The sequence below is a fragment of the Brienomyrus brachyistius genome, chromosome 12, assembly GCF_023856365.1.
Source record: "Brienomyrus brachyistius isolate T26 chromosome 12, BBRACH_0.4, whole genome shotgun sequence".
In the NCBI taxonomy this organism is placed as follows: domain Eukaryota; kingdom Metazoa; phylum Chordata; class Actinopteri; order Osteoglossiformes; family Mormyridae; genus Brienomyrus; species Brienomyrus brachyistius.
In genome coordinates, this window is record NC_064544.1 from 2,752,888 (window position 1) to 2,769,740 (window position 16,853).

The 16,853-nt window shown below is 51.3% G+C and overlaps 2 protein-coding genes across 6 annotated transcripts in view; both read left to right on the plus strand.

Annotated features, from left to right (window-relative positions):
* LOC125704624 (uncharacterized) overlaps nucleotides 1-16,853 on the plus strand; it is a 158,851-nt gene that overhangs the window by 76,885 nt on the left and 65,113 nt on the right. The gene's annotated exons all lie outside the window — the stretch shown is intronic.
* The window catches only part of LOC125704616 (mastermind-like protein 3), a 110,077-nt gene that overhangs the window by 36,705 nt on the left and 56,519 nt on the right, over nucleotides 1-16,853 (plus strand). The window contains exon 1 of one of the 5 annotated variants that reach the window (XM_048970465.1): nucleotides 9,983-10,084. The exons of the other annotated variants lie outside the window; for them this stretch is intronic. Within the exon in view, the coding sequence (XP_048826422.1) occupies nucleotides 10,079-10,084 (6 nt within the window). The 5' untranslated portion in view covers nucleotides 9,983-10,078. Of the gene's footprint in view, nucleotides 1-9,982; nucleotides 10,085-16,853 lie in introns of those variants that run through there. 5 annotated transcript variants of the gene reach the window in all.

The following is a 16,853-nucleotide window of genomic DNA, read 5'->3' on the forward strand; positions in this document are numbered from 1 at the left end:
GTCTCCTTTGGGTGTGGGGGGTGGGCAGGGACGGAGGGGATGGGGGGTTGTTTACCTGAAAATGATGTCATTGGTTATTAGGCTGGTAGCTTTGGGGTGGGCTATTTGTGTATGAAATCGAGCACAGATTCATTTTGACTTCCTGCAATGGCCCATTGATTTTGATTTATTTTTTTTTGATCAATTAAGGGGCAACATTTTGTCAGAATGGGGTGTGTCCGTTTGCTGAGATGGTCATGGTATCGTATGCTGACTTCCTGCTTCCCTGACACCCCCTAGCCCCATTTTCTCTGTCTGCTGTCTGCGCCGGCACTCACTCATGTTATGTCCCTTTTTGCCAGTTTCTCCCGTGGCCTCGTCTCAGTCCCCGTTTGGGGGTAGGGGAGTGGATTATCTGAGCCCCCAGTCCATTTCCACTGGCTGCCCCTAAGTGGGCACATCCAGACGGCCATTTGGCCTCCGGCTGCATCTAAGCTAGGGGCAGTCTGATCCTCAAAAGGCCAGTGTGTTCACAGGTTTCTGGGTAGCCTTTAGGTCAGCTGTTCAGACGCAGGTCTGAGGGCTCTTCAGGCAATCAGTCCTCTAATTAGTAATCTAATTAGGGAGTTGCAGTGAAACCCCACATACACAACAGCCCTTTCTGGATAAGATTGCCTACCCCTGCACTAAACAGGGCCGTACGGATGGCCGCTCGGTTTCTGGCTGCCTCTAAACAGGGATGTGCGGACGGTTTCTGGCTGCCTCTAAACAGGGATGTGCGGATGGCTGCGCGGTTTCTGGCTGCCTCTAAACAGGGATGTGCGGACGGCCGCGCGGTTTCTGGCTGCCTCTAAACAGGGATGTGCGGACGGCCGCGCGGTTTCTGGCTGCCTCTAAACAGGGATGTGCGGACGGCCGCGCGGTTTCTGGCTGCCTCTAAACAGGGATGTGCGGACAGCCGCGCGGTTTCTGGCTGCCTCTAAACAGGGATGTGCGGACGGCCACTCGGTTTCTGGCTGCCTCTAAACAGGGATGTGCGGACGGCCACTCGGTTTCTGGCTGCCTCTAAACAGGGATGTGCATGCGATATTAACGCACCCATTTTTTCAGGTGCCCCACCTGTGTTTTGATGCCTCTCCCCCACTTCCTGCTGGTGTTTACCCCCTCCTTTGCCACACCCCCTCCTGACCCCTTTTGTTTGGTTGTTTCCCATTTATAGAGTGACTTGCTCTTGTACTTCTGCGGATCAGGTCGCCATCTTTGTTATGTCCGTTTTGATTTTAATTGGCCGACATCCATGAAGGAAACGGGGGGAGTATGGCACCCACCATCAACCCCAAGCCCCACCCCCCACCGATGCTTCGGGGATTCTGGCTTAATGCTTAACTGTGCGCAAACGACAGGCCTCAGATCTCCCCCCTCCTCTGGCTCTGAGGTCAGCTTGGGGGGGGGGGTGTGGTCAGAGAATCCCAGCCGTGACACACACACACCTGCTCCATCCCCCCCATATCCTAGAGGGACGAGGGCCTAATGGGATAATGATCTCGCAGAGTGGGGGGGGCTGGCCGCTCTCACTGTAAGACGGAGGGGTGGACTCAGAGGTCTTGATGGATTAGTCTCTGCACTCCAAACCCCCCACCCCACACCCTCTCAAACAAACGAACAGGGGTGGGGGAGGCATCACAAAGTCCCCCACCAGCGAGGAGGAGGCCAGGTGAGTTGACAGGGGGTGTTCAGCCCACCTGGGAGTGCGTCCATATTTCGGCAGTGTCCTGGACTGAGCAGCAAACATGCATTTCACTGCTGCTACTGCTGCAGTGGTCTGCCCCCCCCCCCCCCCCCCCAAAAAAAAATGGCTGAGGATGTGCCGCAGCCTGCTAGATTTCCCACAGGGGGTGCTTCCCGCTGTGGTGCAGGCCTAAGCTCCCAGGTGGGGGGTGATCTGGGGGTGATAAGGATCTTTGGGCCCAGGCTTGTGTTGTTTATTTGAACTGTTTTTTTCCTCCATTATGGGAGGAGGTGCGGCCAGAACATTTATTTGCTAATCTGAGGTGATTCTGCCCAAAACTTTGGTCATTTGAGTCATTTAGACGTTTAACTAATAGCTCAGCATGCAGACAGCAGCAATGATCGTACTACCAGTAAATAAAAAGAATCCATGAACACAAGCTAGCTTCTCAAATATTAACTAAATGAAATAATTTGGCTGGCTGGCCTGTTAACTGGGCTCACATTAACTGGAAAAGTGTCAGACTTTAAATTGAACAGATTATTTAGAACGCCTTATCGGCATTGAGGTAGGGCTACATCCTTTATGTCCCACGGGGGAAAGCCATGAAAATAACAGAGGCATGATTGTGCTTGGCATGCAGCATTTACAGTATTTCTGTAGAGGAAAGATCATGAAGAGGAAAGTTCATACGAGGTGAACGTGGGAGTGAGAAATATTCCCGCAAAAGCCGCGACGCGTCAGGAACCAGCCGCCAAACTTGCCGCAGGACCAGTCCGGTTGAGTGAGACCTTTGACCCTGCCAGTCCGAGGCGAGAAGCAGAGGCCGGAACCTTCACCGCTCGTCATGCCACAGGCTGTGAACGAGAGAGCAGCTGGCGGGACGTCACAGCGAGCGACAAGGGACGGGGGGAGGGATCGGCGAGGCCGGTAACCTGAGCCGCCCCCGGTCAAGCCGGTTTGCGAAACGTGGCCGTCACGACTGGAAAATTACTGCTGTCGTCAGCCTACATATCGGCCGGTACTCGTCGACGCGGGCGTGAACGGCGGCTAGCTGACCTGCTCTCGTTAACCCGTGTCGCCTGTTCCATGTTGTGACGCAGGCGTGTGCTGGTGACCCGGTCGTGTACACAGAGAACCCCCCCCCCCACCCACATGCGCCGTATTCCTTAGTTCCATGGGGTTGCATTTATTCCTCTGTTCCCCACTTTTACAACTTGCTCAGGCTAATAATTTGCATCTCATTTGCATAGTCTTCATGCCCCCATTTTCCATGTTACAAATAGCGGCTTTTGTTTTGCGGGTAACAGCCTTTTGTTATTTTTACGTGTAAAAGGGGGCAGTGGAGTCGCCCCCCCCCCCCGCCCATGAGCTTCTTTTACGCAAGTGTCTGGTGATGTTAACAGAGGGCCCCCATCATGAGGAGGCCTATGTGCTTGGACCTGACACTGACTGTGGGGGGCTGGGGAGCAGGATTCCTGTGCCGCAGGGTGTTGGTAGGAGTGGGGGGGTTGGACACGAGGAGCAGGTGACTGTGACCGTGCCGCCGCTGGATTCACTGCGGAGATGGAGCCTTCATCCCGCTCTGTGGGGAGCCAACAGAACAACGGAGAGGTTGCAGACACAGGGGTTCGGCAGGGGGGAGTAAAGGATAAATCCGAACTTGCGGAGGCAGCCACCAGCAGCGGAGGGACTATTGGGGCGGAGTGATTGACGGTTTAGCGTTAGTGGATTTTCCCCCCTTACCCACCCGGCCGGGAGAACAGGGAGGGCAAGATTCACTGCGGAGGAAGAGAGAGGAAGGGAGGATGGCGTTCAGAGGGAGGGGGAGGCACCCTCTCAATTACAGGAAACAGAAATGTGTGCCATGCTAACGGCTCCTTTCAACTCAGATGCTCTGTGGCGGCATGGGGGCGGAGCCAGGACCTGTTAGGATGGGGGGGGTGTAATGGACTGGAGATTGCTGTAAATCCCCCAGCAGAGAGAGTGCAGGCCAGCGGGTTTATTCCGTAAAGTCACTCGAGCTGTTTTCCCGCCCTGAATCCGGCCCTCTTTGTTCTGGCCACCCCAGAGACACCTTTCCACCGGGACAAACCGGAACGGCGCGGCTTCCCCGTTTTATCCGTGTCCTACTGAATGGGTGGATTATTTTTTGTTCTCTTTACCTCACACTCCACACGCCTGTTCTCCGACTCTACAATTTTCCTGAGTAGCAGTATTGCTTTAACGCGCTTCCCATTTACCGCCTCCCTGCAGGTCATCCCAGTTTGAGGACACTTCTTGTTTGATGACACCCCTCTTTCCCATTAACCCCGGCGAACAAAGCAAGCCCTTCGTTGCCTTATTGGCTCTGCCCCAACTCCCCCCCACCTAATAATATGCTCTTCTTTTGCTCTTCCAGCCAGTGGGGCCCAGAAGTGTTGGAAACATGCATACAGAGCTCACTCTAACCGGGCAATCAGCGCATAACCTGACTTTGTTTATTTTCACATCTAACGAACCACCAGCGCGATGTGATGTCCAGAATTAGCTTATTTTTAAGGAGGACTGGTTGTTCTCAGCAGAAACTATATCTAAGATAGTGTCCGGGTCCTGTTTTGGCTGTCTCTGGCCTGCCTGTATTTTTATTTGGAGTTTATTATTATAATTGTGTTTATTTCTTGCCAGCGAGCGTTCAGCGGGGCCGGCGCAGAGGCAGGGTGGGTATGTGGGCGGAGCTGTGGGTAGCTGAGTGGGTGGGTGCAGGGGCGGGCACTCGGGGAGAGGCAGGGCCGTGGCCACCAGGGCGGCGAATCATTAGTCACTGTGCCATGTGACCGGGTTCTTCCTCTGCCCATTCAACTGGCTATTACTCAGTGAGCCCCAAAGGTCTGTCATTATGGGGATCAATCTCGGGGGGGGGGGGGGGGGGCTCAGCCATGCAGTGGTCTTTCATTTACTCAGCTAAGGAGTTCACCTTTCTGGTCTGCAGCTCGCTCTCCCTCCCTCTATTGTCGGCACCATAGCTGCAGGCCCTCCCTCTGCTCCTCCCTCTGCTCCTCCCCGCTCCTCCCATCTCCCCCCCATCTGAGCGACGGCATTTTTCATGCTCCCCTGTCAGTCGCCAGCCCCCCCCCCACTCTGCATGCCGCATCCCTTTAGCCTTTAGCTTGTGAGCCACAACGGCTGTTCTTAACAGGCTTGGGGGGAGGAGGTAGATGGCGAGGTGGTTGGAATCCGTGGGGCCGTACAGGAAAGGGCCCGAATTTGGTCAGACCGTACCTGCATGTGATTGACCCCCCACACTGCCCCCCACTGGTGGCCGAAGAGGCCCGTCGGTCAGCGCCTGTGTCCCTCTCCTAGCCACTGGTGAAAACGAATTCACCAACACTGCTTCCATTTGCTTCGGTCGCCCACGTGCGTTTGCCAGAGTGCCAAATTAAAGCTGAAATGTGATTTGCTTATGCATCTAATAATATCTGCCCTGCTGTATCTGCTGCCTTTTGTGTGTGAGATGTGTGCCGCAGAGAAGATCGGGGCATCACATGCGTGTCGGGAAGTAGTAAATTGAGAAGATTGCCATGCTCCTTAAAGGGGCGGCACCCCTCTGTGGGCTTACAGGGGGCCGGAGGGTTTGTGACCCCCTGCTCTGTTACTCTGAGCTCCTTCTTCAGTTTCATCTGTTGGAGGGGGGGGGGGGGGGGGGGGACTTGGAGAGAGGGTGGCGGTTTTCTAATATGTCAAACGAGGCAATAAGCCAGCCCCACCAATCTGTAAATCACCTATGAGTCATCTAGCGTTCAATTTCAATGAGTCGAACATGATCTGGCTTACAGCCCCCGGGGTGACACGCCCTCTCAGACCTACGCCGAAACCAGCCACAGAAAGTGCCGGAGAATTTATTATTTTTTTGACATTTTCTGTTCAGTTCCAGTTAAATGGACTTTTGGTCCGGGTGACTGGGGAGCTCCTCTCTGTCGCTGAAGCTTGGGAACGTCGCTGATCGTGTGCCGAGTCGCCGGGTCATTCCGAGTTGGAGACCCGCTTCTAGGCGCCGTGACGCCCAGAGCCAGGAACGGAGAGCTTTCCTCCGCCCAACAGGACGGACGTCGATACGTGATTGATCTGCTGCCGGCCTGCTTAATTTTCTTGTTAGTCGACACCAGTTCATTTACTGGGCTTTTCTCTTCACCGAAGCTCAATGTGCCGATTTCAAGCCAGTTCCTCGCTAATTGGACTTAATTTCATTGTGGGTTATTTGACTGTATGCTTTTAAAAACTAATGAAATGTTTTTTCATGGTGATGGAACTTTGTGAATAATTAACGGCCGTCTGATTTGTACACCCCTGAGGAACATACAGGGGCGGAGCCACAGGGTCACTGGCACCAGCTGAAAGCTGATTGGCTCCCACTCCTGTCACTCACAGCCTCAACAGATATCACTGACTAATGATGAGCTTGGCTCGTCACTATGAATTATGGCCGCTCTTATGCCCTGTCACCGTAAGAAATTCTAGATTTGCCCTTGGTGCTCCTGCTGGCCTCAGACTGCAGGAGTGCATTTTCTCGTGGTCCTCAGGGGGGTGTTATTGGTCCTCAGGGGGGTGTTATTGGTCCTCAGGGGGGTGTTATTGGTCAGCTTCGCCCACCACCCAACCCGTCTCGACTGTTTCGGGTTTCCACACGACCTGCTCATGAACTTCAACCTCCCTCCCCGCCCTTGATGGTAGCCAGTACATTTTATTGGTTCCACTGCCTTCCTTGGCCCCGCCTCTTTCTCGCCCATTATGTTTTAAAGGGCCTGAATGTCAGCGACGTAATGAAATCGGAGCAGTCCGTCAGCCGACTCCATGCCGTGTTCATTTCCAGACGTGCGAGCTCAGATTAAGTGAATTAAACACATGACTGCTTTGTGTAATTGGTCAGCTGGGCTCAGGGTCAGGGGGGGGGGGGGGCACCGTCACTGAGGGTCAGCAGATACGCCAGATACGTCCCACGTCATTAAAATGCATCCGTCCTTCAGCACGTAGCTCATCCCTGATCCGCAGAATTCTCGTTATCCGCCTTCCGACCCGCTTATTTTCCGTCTGATTTTTCCCGTGGCGGCCGAGATGCGGCAGTTACACCCAGCAGAAATGGACGACCACGAGAAATATCTAGTATACTACCCCCGTGGTGACATTGGTGCCCCCTGCAGTCTAGGCCTCGCCATTGTGTGTCTATTCCTAGTCCTAAGGTCTTGAGGTTTTAGCACAGAGTCTCATCCCTGACCACAAACCCACCCCACCAGCCCGTCACCAGTTACAGAGAGCCTGTAAGGAGGGATAAGGTGGTGTGAGGGTGGGGGTAGCACGGGTCCCTAATGGTCCTTAATAACCACGTGGATTTTAAGTACCGTGCCCCAGTGCCCTAAAGGAGGCTGAGCATGGGTAGATAAACCCCCCACCCCCCGGAGGCTTGACTAGTTCTCAGCCTGCTCCGTTTTCGGGAACCGTCCCACTGCTACTTTTTTGAAATTATAGCAGTCAAAAGTTAATAGGTCTCCCCGCCTCCTGCGGCCAGCATTTGGGGTGGGGGTGGGCAATTTAATGGTCATCTCAGAGCCCCCACACCCCCCCCCCCAAGGAGAGAACATTGCTGCACACCACCACAACCAGGGGGGCTATTTTTAAGCGGGAAAAACCCCAGAAGCTTGCTTTGCCACTCTTGTCCCAAGAGAGACCCCCAGTGCAGCTCGACCGCAGTGCGGGTCGTTTTGCATTAAAGCGACGAAGAATCTAGCTAATGAGTGCATTCCCATCGTGCGAGGCGGTGTGCATGGGTGTGCTTTGCGTATGTGGTGATTCCCTAGCCCGGGTCAGGGAAATCACACTCAGGCCAGCCTTTGCATTCCTCAGTGCGCTGGTGGGCTTAGGGGTGCACCAGAGGACACTGGGAGTTTGCGTAGAGGCGTCACTCTCAGCGATCAGCGGACTTTCTGCCGGTTTGAAATACGGCCACCCGCCACTTTACGGACATAATATAAATCCGATTATTTATTTTTCTGCTCGCGCGTGAAATGGAAAGGAAACCTTTCCCTGACTCTGAGAATTTCACAAGCACAATGTCCATTTCAGATCGGTATCCAGTGTTTAACACTGTGAAGAAGAGATTTATACGTTTGCTAAATACGACTTGTGCTAGCCAGTCCTGTGTTTTCAAAATACTCTGGGGAGAGGGGAGATGGGAAGAAATGCCCAGGCAGGATTAGTTTTTAAGTATAGGACACTTGTGGTGTGGAAAATAGCTTTGTAAGTGTGACGGTTCGCAGCACTCCCTGGTCTGACATCCCCGGTTCATTTGAGAGTGCCCCCTGATGGTGTGGAAGACTAATAACAAGGTGATGTTGTAAATGTCCTCTGCAGTTCCGCGAGTGCGTGGACCTTTATGCCATTTCATTATGCTGATACAGAAATTCTGAGCCTCCCCCTTAAAACAAAAAAAAACAAAAACCCGAATCCTCATCCTGTCATACTGGCCTATTTGAAGCCCCTCTTTAAAAACATGGCCTCATTAGCACATATTTATGCGGTCAATAATATTCAAATGTTCCTCAGCCCGAGGGCTCGTGTGAACACCAATTAGCTGTGCCTTCAGACGGCAGCCCTGCGAGGAGCTTCCTGGTGTCTCCGAGGCCACTAATAAGAAAAGAAAATCCCCCCCTCCTTTGCTTTAATCACAATTATCGCGCGCTTGCGGACTCAGCAGCCTGCCATCCATGTGGGGGGTGGGGGGTTATGCGGGTTTCGAGCCCTAGGTATCTCAGGCCATGCCTGTGCTGCGGGGGCTCTGGTGTCCCGATGGGGGGGGGTCTCTGCAGGTGTGTGCCGGAGAGCGGCGCTGCTGAGGTGAGGCGTGCTGTTCTCTCACATGCCCTCGACCCCCCCTCCCACTCTCTCTCTCTCTCTCCCTTTTTCTTTCTCTCTCCCTTTCTCTCTCCCTCTGTTTCTCTCTCCCCCTCTATCTGGCTCCCCCCTCCTGTATCTCCCTCTTTCTCTCTCTATCTCTCCCTCCCTCTCCCATCAGCTTCAGGCTTCTCCGGACCACCCCCCTGCCCCCCTCCATGAGAAGGGGCCTGACGGGACATCACTAATGTCCCACTCCAGTGCCATCAGGGGCGCTTAAGTCAGAGAGATGCTTTGTTGCCATGGCAGCCATCTCCCCCCTCCCCCAATAAAGGAAAAAATGTCAGTGTTTGACGCCACAGAGGCACCAGTCTCTCCCTGTCTCCTTCTTTCCTTCTCTCTCTCTCTCCCTCTCTCTTTCTCTCCCCCTTTCTCTCTCTCTTTCCCCCAGGGTTCTTGATTTGCCGCTCCTACCACTAAAGGTATCTGATTGGCCTGGCTTGGCCCCCCCGTCATAAAAGGCATGCTGCCGTTACCTTCTGCCTCTCGCCCCGCTTCTACTGTCCGGCCGGGACCCACGTGCGTGTGTGCGTGTGTGCGTGTGTGTGCGTGCGTGTGTGTGCGTGCGTGCGTGTGTGTGCGTGTGTGTGCGTGCGTGCGTGTGTGTGTGTGTGTGCGTGTGTGTGTGTGTGTGTGTGTGTGTGTGTGTGTGTGTGTGTGTGTGTGTGTGTGTGTGTGTGTGTGTGTGTGCGCGCGTGCGTGCGTGCGTGTGCGTGTGTGCGGCCCCCTGCTAGCAAACCTCAGTTCCTCGTGACTCTGTATAAGTAAACCTGCTCTGAGCTCACATCCCTCAGTGATCTGTGGCCACTTTACCTGTTTAGTTTTATAATAATTTGTGAAGCGCGGATAGTTTGGAGCTGCGTTAGTCTTTTGTGGTGCCGTTTATCTCAGCAGCCTCACGGCGCTCAGCTGATGTTAAGCAGCGGCTCCCAGCGCGCTGTTCAGCTGGTGCCCACCGCCCCCATTCACGTTCTCAGCTGCGTCAGGCCAGCTATCTCAGCGCCCCCCCACGCTTACTGGCTGCTTTGCTCATTCCTTTTCTTCCTTTTCTTTTCTTTTATGAGCCACTTCGAGCAGGTGATGCAGCCACTGGTTCAGTCCGGTCTGGCGAAGTCGTTTCCACGCCGACGAGGGGCCACAATGAATGGGGGGGTGGCGGCTTTGAAGGGGTGACCACACGGCTGCTACCGCTACCTTCTGACTGGAGCATAGAATGTCGCCCCCCCACATCCCCAGGTCGCACTGCAAAGCGGCTAAACACCCCCCTCCCCGCCATCTGGCTACCGAGAGAGGACTCCCCCGGCAAACCGGCTTCAGAGACCCCCCCCCCCCCCCCCCCCCCCCCAACTCTTGCTAATAACATCCCATCATGCATTGCTCTTCAGTCAAGAGGGAAAACTTCGAGACAGCCTGTTCCATCGCTGCCTTCTGTTTGAAAGGAGCCAAATGGATGTGAGTGCCCCCCCCCCCACCCCAAGAGACCCAGCTCTCTTATTAGTCTGTTGTTTAAGCAAATTATTATACAGTGTTTGTGTTCAGCGCCCCTCATACTGATGCTTTGGGTGACGCGGCGGTTCTCCATGCTCCCAATTGGCACGGTGGATTTTGATGGCGCCCGTTTGTTATGGACGTAGCGCGTCTGTAGGTACCAGGCAGCTGGGGCTTCATCTATCAGCAGGAGAATTCTGGGTAGGCGCTCTGATAGACCCCTGGTTCAGGCTCTTTCTGGTCAGCTGAGTGAGCTCCCGAGAATGAACAGCTGAGTTAGTCAGCATACGCCGCCTGCAGGTGGCGCGACACGGAGCCGCTTAGCTGAGCTGTGACGGCGCTCGACCTTGATCCAGAGAGCTCTGGACAGGCAGACGCTGGCGGGCGTGACCTTGGCAGCCTTGCATGCAGCCCAGAGGAACGGGTGTGATTTGCTGGCTGCGCCATGTGGAAGAGGAGGCGGCCAGAACCGGCCGGCTCACTGTCATCAGCAGCTCTCGGGTAGCAGCGGCCTCTCTGGGCTCCGGGAAGCGAGGAAGGATAAACCTCCTGGGGACTGAGGTAGCAGGTAAACTTTGGGGATTCCTGACAACCCCAGTCTTCAGATGCCCTGGTTCGGTGATGCAGTGATCAGGTCACCAGCAGGGAGCAGGTTGTCTGCGTATTAGCTGAGGATTCTGCTGTAGGTCCGTCCTCCACTCCCGCAAAATGTGGGTTTGAAACCTTATGGCATATTTTTCCTGTCATGTAACCTCTGTTCTGCATTTTTATTACTTTAATGCTTTAAATGATTGATTGTTGGTGTAACATATTGGTGGCATTGGTACATTATTCCAAGACCAGCTGCCCAGCTAATTTGGTATAATGTAGACATCAAGGGTTCATTCTGTAATGGACTGGCATCCCGTCCACGGTGTACCCAAGCCCCGTGCCCTGTGATGGACCGGCATCCCATCCAGGGTGTACCCCGGCCCGGTGCCCTGTGATGGACCGGCATCCCGTCCAGAGGTGTACCCCAGCCCCATGCCCTGTGATGGACTGGCATCCCATCCAGGGTGTACCCCAGCCCCAGTACTCCTAGAGTACTGTTCATATCCCTTACTGGGATAGCCGCCAAGCTCACCATAACTTTATAAACGGCTGTGGAAGATGGATGGATGAAATATGTAAATTAACATCGACTCTAATGGTATGGAGGAAGGTTACGCCAGTAGTATTATGCTGTTGCTTATGCCAGTAGGTCTGTGTTCCTTTTCAGCTCTTTTTAAGCCTCTGTCAGTATCCCTATTGAGAGAATCAGCTAAATCAGTTTAATTGGAGATATATGAATTCAGTCAAGCCCTTCAGTTCTGAGGTTGAACACAACCTGTGTATCTGTGTACTTGCCACGTCGGCAGAGTCGGCTTAGCAACAGAACATCAGCTGTGTGCAGTTTTAATGTAATAGCAAAATAATTAGTGCTTAGAACTCGCACAGTATAAAAGTCAGTAGAAGTAATCTGGACCCAAACTGCTCAGTGAAATGCTAACAGATGCTCGTCGCTCAAGGAGGGAAAAAAACGCTTTTATTTTTAAATTCGTAGTGGTAGAGCTTCCTGTTTCCCAGTCTCGCTGTTATGCCATGTTAGCATTTGTTAGCATGCAGTATTGGGATATTTTGCTGGTGTAATTTAGGGCAAAGATAGGGATGCTACTTCAGAACCTTTGGGATAAACCAATAGGCTTCCAGGAGTTGGGGGGTATAGGAGCATACCATGTTTATATGGCAAAATAATAAGCACCGTAATGCATCTGAATCCTGAAACTAAGGCTGGGCGATATCATGTCAATATCATATCACGCATGCACAATAATCAGATGGTGGGGGAACCATTTGGCTGGATGTCATATTTGTGGTACTATATGGACATTTTTACGGCCACAATTTGTTAAGCAGCTTAGTAGTGCAACTAAAATATTACTGAAATGCGTTTTGTTATGCGAAAAAGTTGCAATCGGTGTAAATGTGTCGGACTTTAAATTGCAAAAAGTACCGCTGCACCTCTGACCTCTTTTTACCTTGTTTATCCACAGTATCTTCTCTTTAAAAAGATGTTGTGGCTGCTGAGCTGTTCCTCTCTTCACTACCACTTCATTCCATATCACACTGAAGTATACCAAACCATAGTATACCACAATAGTATGTGCTGTGCTCGCTACAGTGCATATCTCACTGAAGTATACCAAACCATAGTATACCACAACAGTATTATGCGCTGTGCCCGCTACAGTGCATATCTCACTGAAGTATACCAAACCATAGTATACCACAACAGTATTATGCGCTGTGCCCGCTACAGTGCATATCTCACTGAAGTATACCAAACCATAGTATACCAAAGCAGTATTATGCGCTGTGCCCGCTACAGTGCATATCTCACTGAAGTATACCAAACCATAGTATACCAAAGCAGTATTATGCGCTGTGCCCGCTACAGTGCATATCTCACTGAAGTATACCAAACCATAGTATACCAAAGCAGTATTATGCGCTGTGCCCGCTACAGTGCATATCTCACTGAAGTATACCAAACCATAGTATACCAAAGCAGTATTATGCACTGTGCCCGCTACAGTGCATTTCGCACTGACGTATATTAAACCATAGTATACCAAAGCAGTATTTTGTGTTGTGTTCTGCTAACCAAATTTAATAAACTTAACATACGCCAAGTTCATACAGAATACTAACTTTTGGGGATCACAAAATGCATCTCATCAATTTTTTAGTCCAATACTAATTTGCTTAACATATTGTGGGTGTAAATAAATGTCTGTATAGTACTGAAAAGCTGGCATCTGGCCAAATGAATAGCCCGTCATCTGAAGGCCTTGTGGTTATTACACATGCGTAATATAGTATCGTGTGATACTGCCCAGGTCCCCCTGAACCTCCTTAACACAAAAACATCCTCTCCTCAGATTAGGGGTTTTACGGCCGAGTACTAAAGGCCCTGCCCATTTTTATAATGTCATAGGCAAGGAGGTACAACACGGTAAATCACGGTGCAGAACTGGGCCTTTTTTTCTTGCTGTCTTAATCAAGTTCCCCAGCCTTGAATTTACATTTTTATGACACCGTGCTTGATCGTTCAATTATCTCCTTAATAGCTTAAATGCTGATGCATTTCCGAATGTTTGCATGACTCTGGCACGGTAAGGATGGCGTCGGAATGTGTTATGGCCGCCATTCTCCCCTCCTGCCGCCTTCCGTGTCCAAACGCTTCTCCTCCTGCCCTCGTTTCCCTTCATAGTCAATCCACCACTAATTTGAAACCGAAGGAGCACCCTGTGGGCGTGCTTGCGAGAGCATAGCCAACTTGATTGCCTAAATACAACATTGCACAATACTTACCCCTCTCCACCACACCTCACTGCAGTTTTCTATTTCACAAAATGTAAGAATTATAATTCTAAAAATAGTCATGTACAACCACACATATGATGTTGGGAGTGTGGTGTTTGCACTTTGCTTCCTCCATATCTCATGCTCTCTTGCTCTCGTCCACATGTTTCGTTACATGCTTCGGTCTATGTGATGTTTTCATTCAGATATCCGACCACCGGAGACGGTTTTCATTGAATGAAAAACGTCTGACGTAAACATTCGGTCAGGCAGGCCGGGAATAACCCCGATTATAAACCGGAAGTTCATCCAGGCGGTGGGATGAGGAATTCCGAGTTTCTTTGTTTAGTAAGAATTCCCAGTTCCTTCGTCATTCCGAGGAAGGAGGGCAGAGCCCTTCTCCAAGATGGGGGCAAGCGAACGACGGTCCCAGTGCTTGAGGGCCTTACATAAGTGCTGGGGTGGGAAGAGAGAACTAATTAAAATGTGGGAAATCCAGCCCCGTGCCTCTGGTTTTCCGGAAATTTCCCCGGAGGCTGCTGACGTGACTGCTGCCGTCATGGACCTTGGAGGTTTTGTCCGGGAGCCCTCAATGACGAGAAACGTCATTCATCCTCCTTGATGCCCCAGTAACCATGTACTGGCAAGTGGAATGGTGCAAATTACTGTCCCATGGGTGTGTTGGGGAGGGGGGAGGAGGGACACTCTTCTTCTGCATGGTAATGAACATATCTGGACCACAGAGGTTTGACATTTCAGCGCGAGCGACTTTGGCGGTAGAGGAGGCGAGATGGAGGGCTCTTTGTCTCAAGTTCCCAGATTATTGCAGCAGCCAGATAGCAGGTGAAGTTTCCAGCTGTTCGGGACGCAGTCGGCTGTTTCAGGATGTAGATTCCTAATGGAACCCGGGTTCTGCAACACTCTGACTGCTTGTCACCTGACCACCCCCATCTCCCTCCACTGAATATCTGGCCCATCTCAGGTCCCACACTTGGATTTTTTTTTCTGTGCTTTCATCTAACATTAAACACGTACAGATCTGTGACATAGTCTCAGACAGGCAAAGAAATAGTTTAAAGCGGTTCACAGTACTGGTACTGTAACTGTGCTGGTAATGCGCGTGTATGTGCTTAGAGAAAACAACAACGGCTTAACATTAGAATTTGTGCAGAAACGCTAACAAGCATTTCTCCTGTTCTCCAAGAACTTACTGATATCTTGTTAGGTGGAACATTGCTTCAGTTCCTAAACATCTCCTCAGGGGGCCACCTTGGCCGTTTACATGTATTAGTTAACTGAGCTGGTTGTGAAATTTGATTAATTAAATGAATCAGTTTTTAAAAAATCAATGAGGTATTGATTAGCCATACAAAGTGTGGTATTGGTCAGGTCAGAAAATACGCTGGTGGTGTGAACGGCTGCTGTAAAGGCTGCGAATTTAGGAGAGGTTTAGAAATGGCGAAGCTACTGCACTTTGACAAATATAATGTAGTTTTACACCAAGAACAAGACCATTTAAATACAATTTTCTTTGACCCCCTAAGAGTTTTGCATAGTGCTGAATATTACAGCGCACCTTTGGTTAAGAGATGTTTACGACTCAAGGCAGGCGAATCTGCCTCTTGGAGTAAAACCCAGCATTTCCTAGTGGTTTTTTCTCAGCACTTTCTGTGACAGAGATGACTGTCTAATTTTGCGGGAAGCCTGGACAGGAGATTCACACACATGATTATTCCCCGTCTGCTGCGGAGCTCCGCACTCGAGCAGCGATTCGATTAAACGAAAGCTGTCGGAGGCGGGACGTTTTGGAGCGGATCTGTCGTTGTCCACCGCAGTGTTAATTGCGCAGAAGCTGCATTAGCGCCAGCACCCCCCACACCCCCTCCGCCACGCGGCTGGGGTCTCCTGGGAAGGCCGCTGAAGGCGCATGATTAGCTAAAAACGGGAACTGGCAGCTGCATCGCAGGAAGGAGGAGAACGTGGTCCTGCGCTGCGGGCTGGTCGCGAGCCGCGCCGTGCTTCCAACATTCAGGTAACACAGCACACCCAGGCCCCGAGTTCACCCTCCTGCGCCACTTCGGGGAGGTGGGGCCTCTTCCAATGTGTCTCCCGCCCCCCCAAGAGGGATTTATCAAACCTCTGTGGAAGAATTAATTCCCCAAAATCCTCCAAACTTAGCAGAAACCATGCAACGATTTTAGTGTGTGTTGAATATGAGTGAGCAGGTGCAGAAAGGTTGGCTGAGTGACTGAACCATCGGCCCCTGAGCGAGGCCCTCAACCCCCAATTGCTGTCCGACCTGCTTCCTAACTGTCCGTCACTTTGAACAAAAATTTCTGCTAAATAAATCTAAATTTAGATTTAGATTCTATGTGTCTGCTTGGTCATGTGACTCATGGTGGAAAGCTCCGGATTGGATTAATGCCAACAAATACGCATTCAGCAACACAAAAAGGTGAAATTAATGAAGAGCCTATGCTCACTTAGTTATCGGGCTAATTAATAATCAGCCTTTCTAGTTAATTACTTTAACAATGATCTCTTGGAAAGAAGACATCCCCGTAGCCATAGCTGAAAGAGCGGAGAGCAGAGAGGCTAAGGACCACTTTGTGTATAGTCCTAATATTACTTTTCCTCGTATGATTATTATTAACAATACAATATTATATTTAATTCAAAGCTTTTAGTTGCTTATTCAACTTCTTTTGCTCTAGTCTCATAAAATGTTAAATATTGACTTGTCTCCCACAAAACCTGGTAGGAAAAGGTCGTCTTCAAGGCTGCAGGGCATGACTGGGCTCAACAGGCAGTTGATGGGCCAAATCAGGGTGAAAACTCATCATTTCTGGCACAAACGGGACGCACGGACCTCGGTGTGCCTTGAGGCCTCGGGCACTGAATGCCGCTCGCGTGTTTAGCGAGCTTGTCGCGAGCTTGTCGCTTTGATGTCGAAGCGGGAGGGACACCCCGTTGTCAGCAGAAATTTGCAGTGCGGAGTTTCAGCCAGGCTGCATCCGTCGGAATCGCGTCTCGTAATTTGTGCGGTTCGGTTAGAATCTCGGGAGAGATGGGTGAGGAAACAGGAGCAGCTCACTGACTTTAAGTGGCTTCAATTAAGGAGTTTTAAAGAGGGGCAGATTTGGCACTGTTGACAGGGGATGAGAGGGCATGTTTGGGGTTTGAGGTGGTTAGGATAATAGAGTTGGATAATGGGTGACTTAGTGTCATTGGTGAGAAACACCAGTGGAGTTCTGGTCCGTGGTGGGTAATGTTGTGTTAAACAACAGGTGGCGTGATGGGTGTACAAAGGCTAGGAAAGAGAATAAAAGCTAGCATTCCTCTGTCAGAT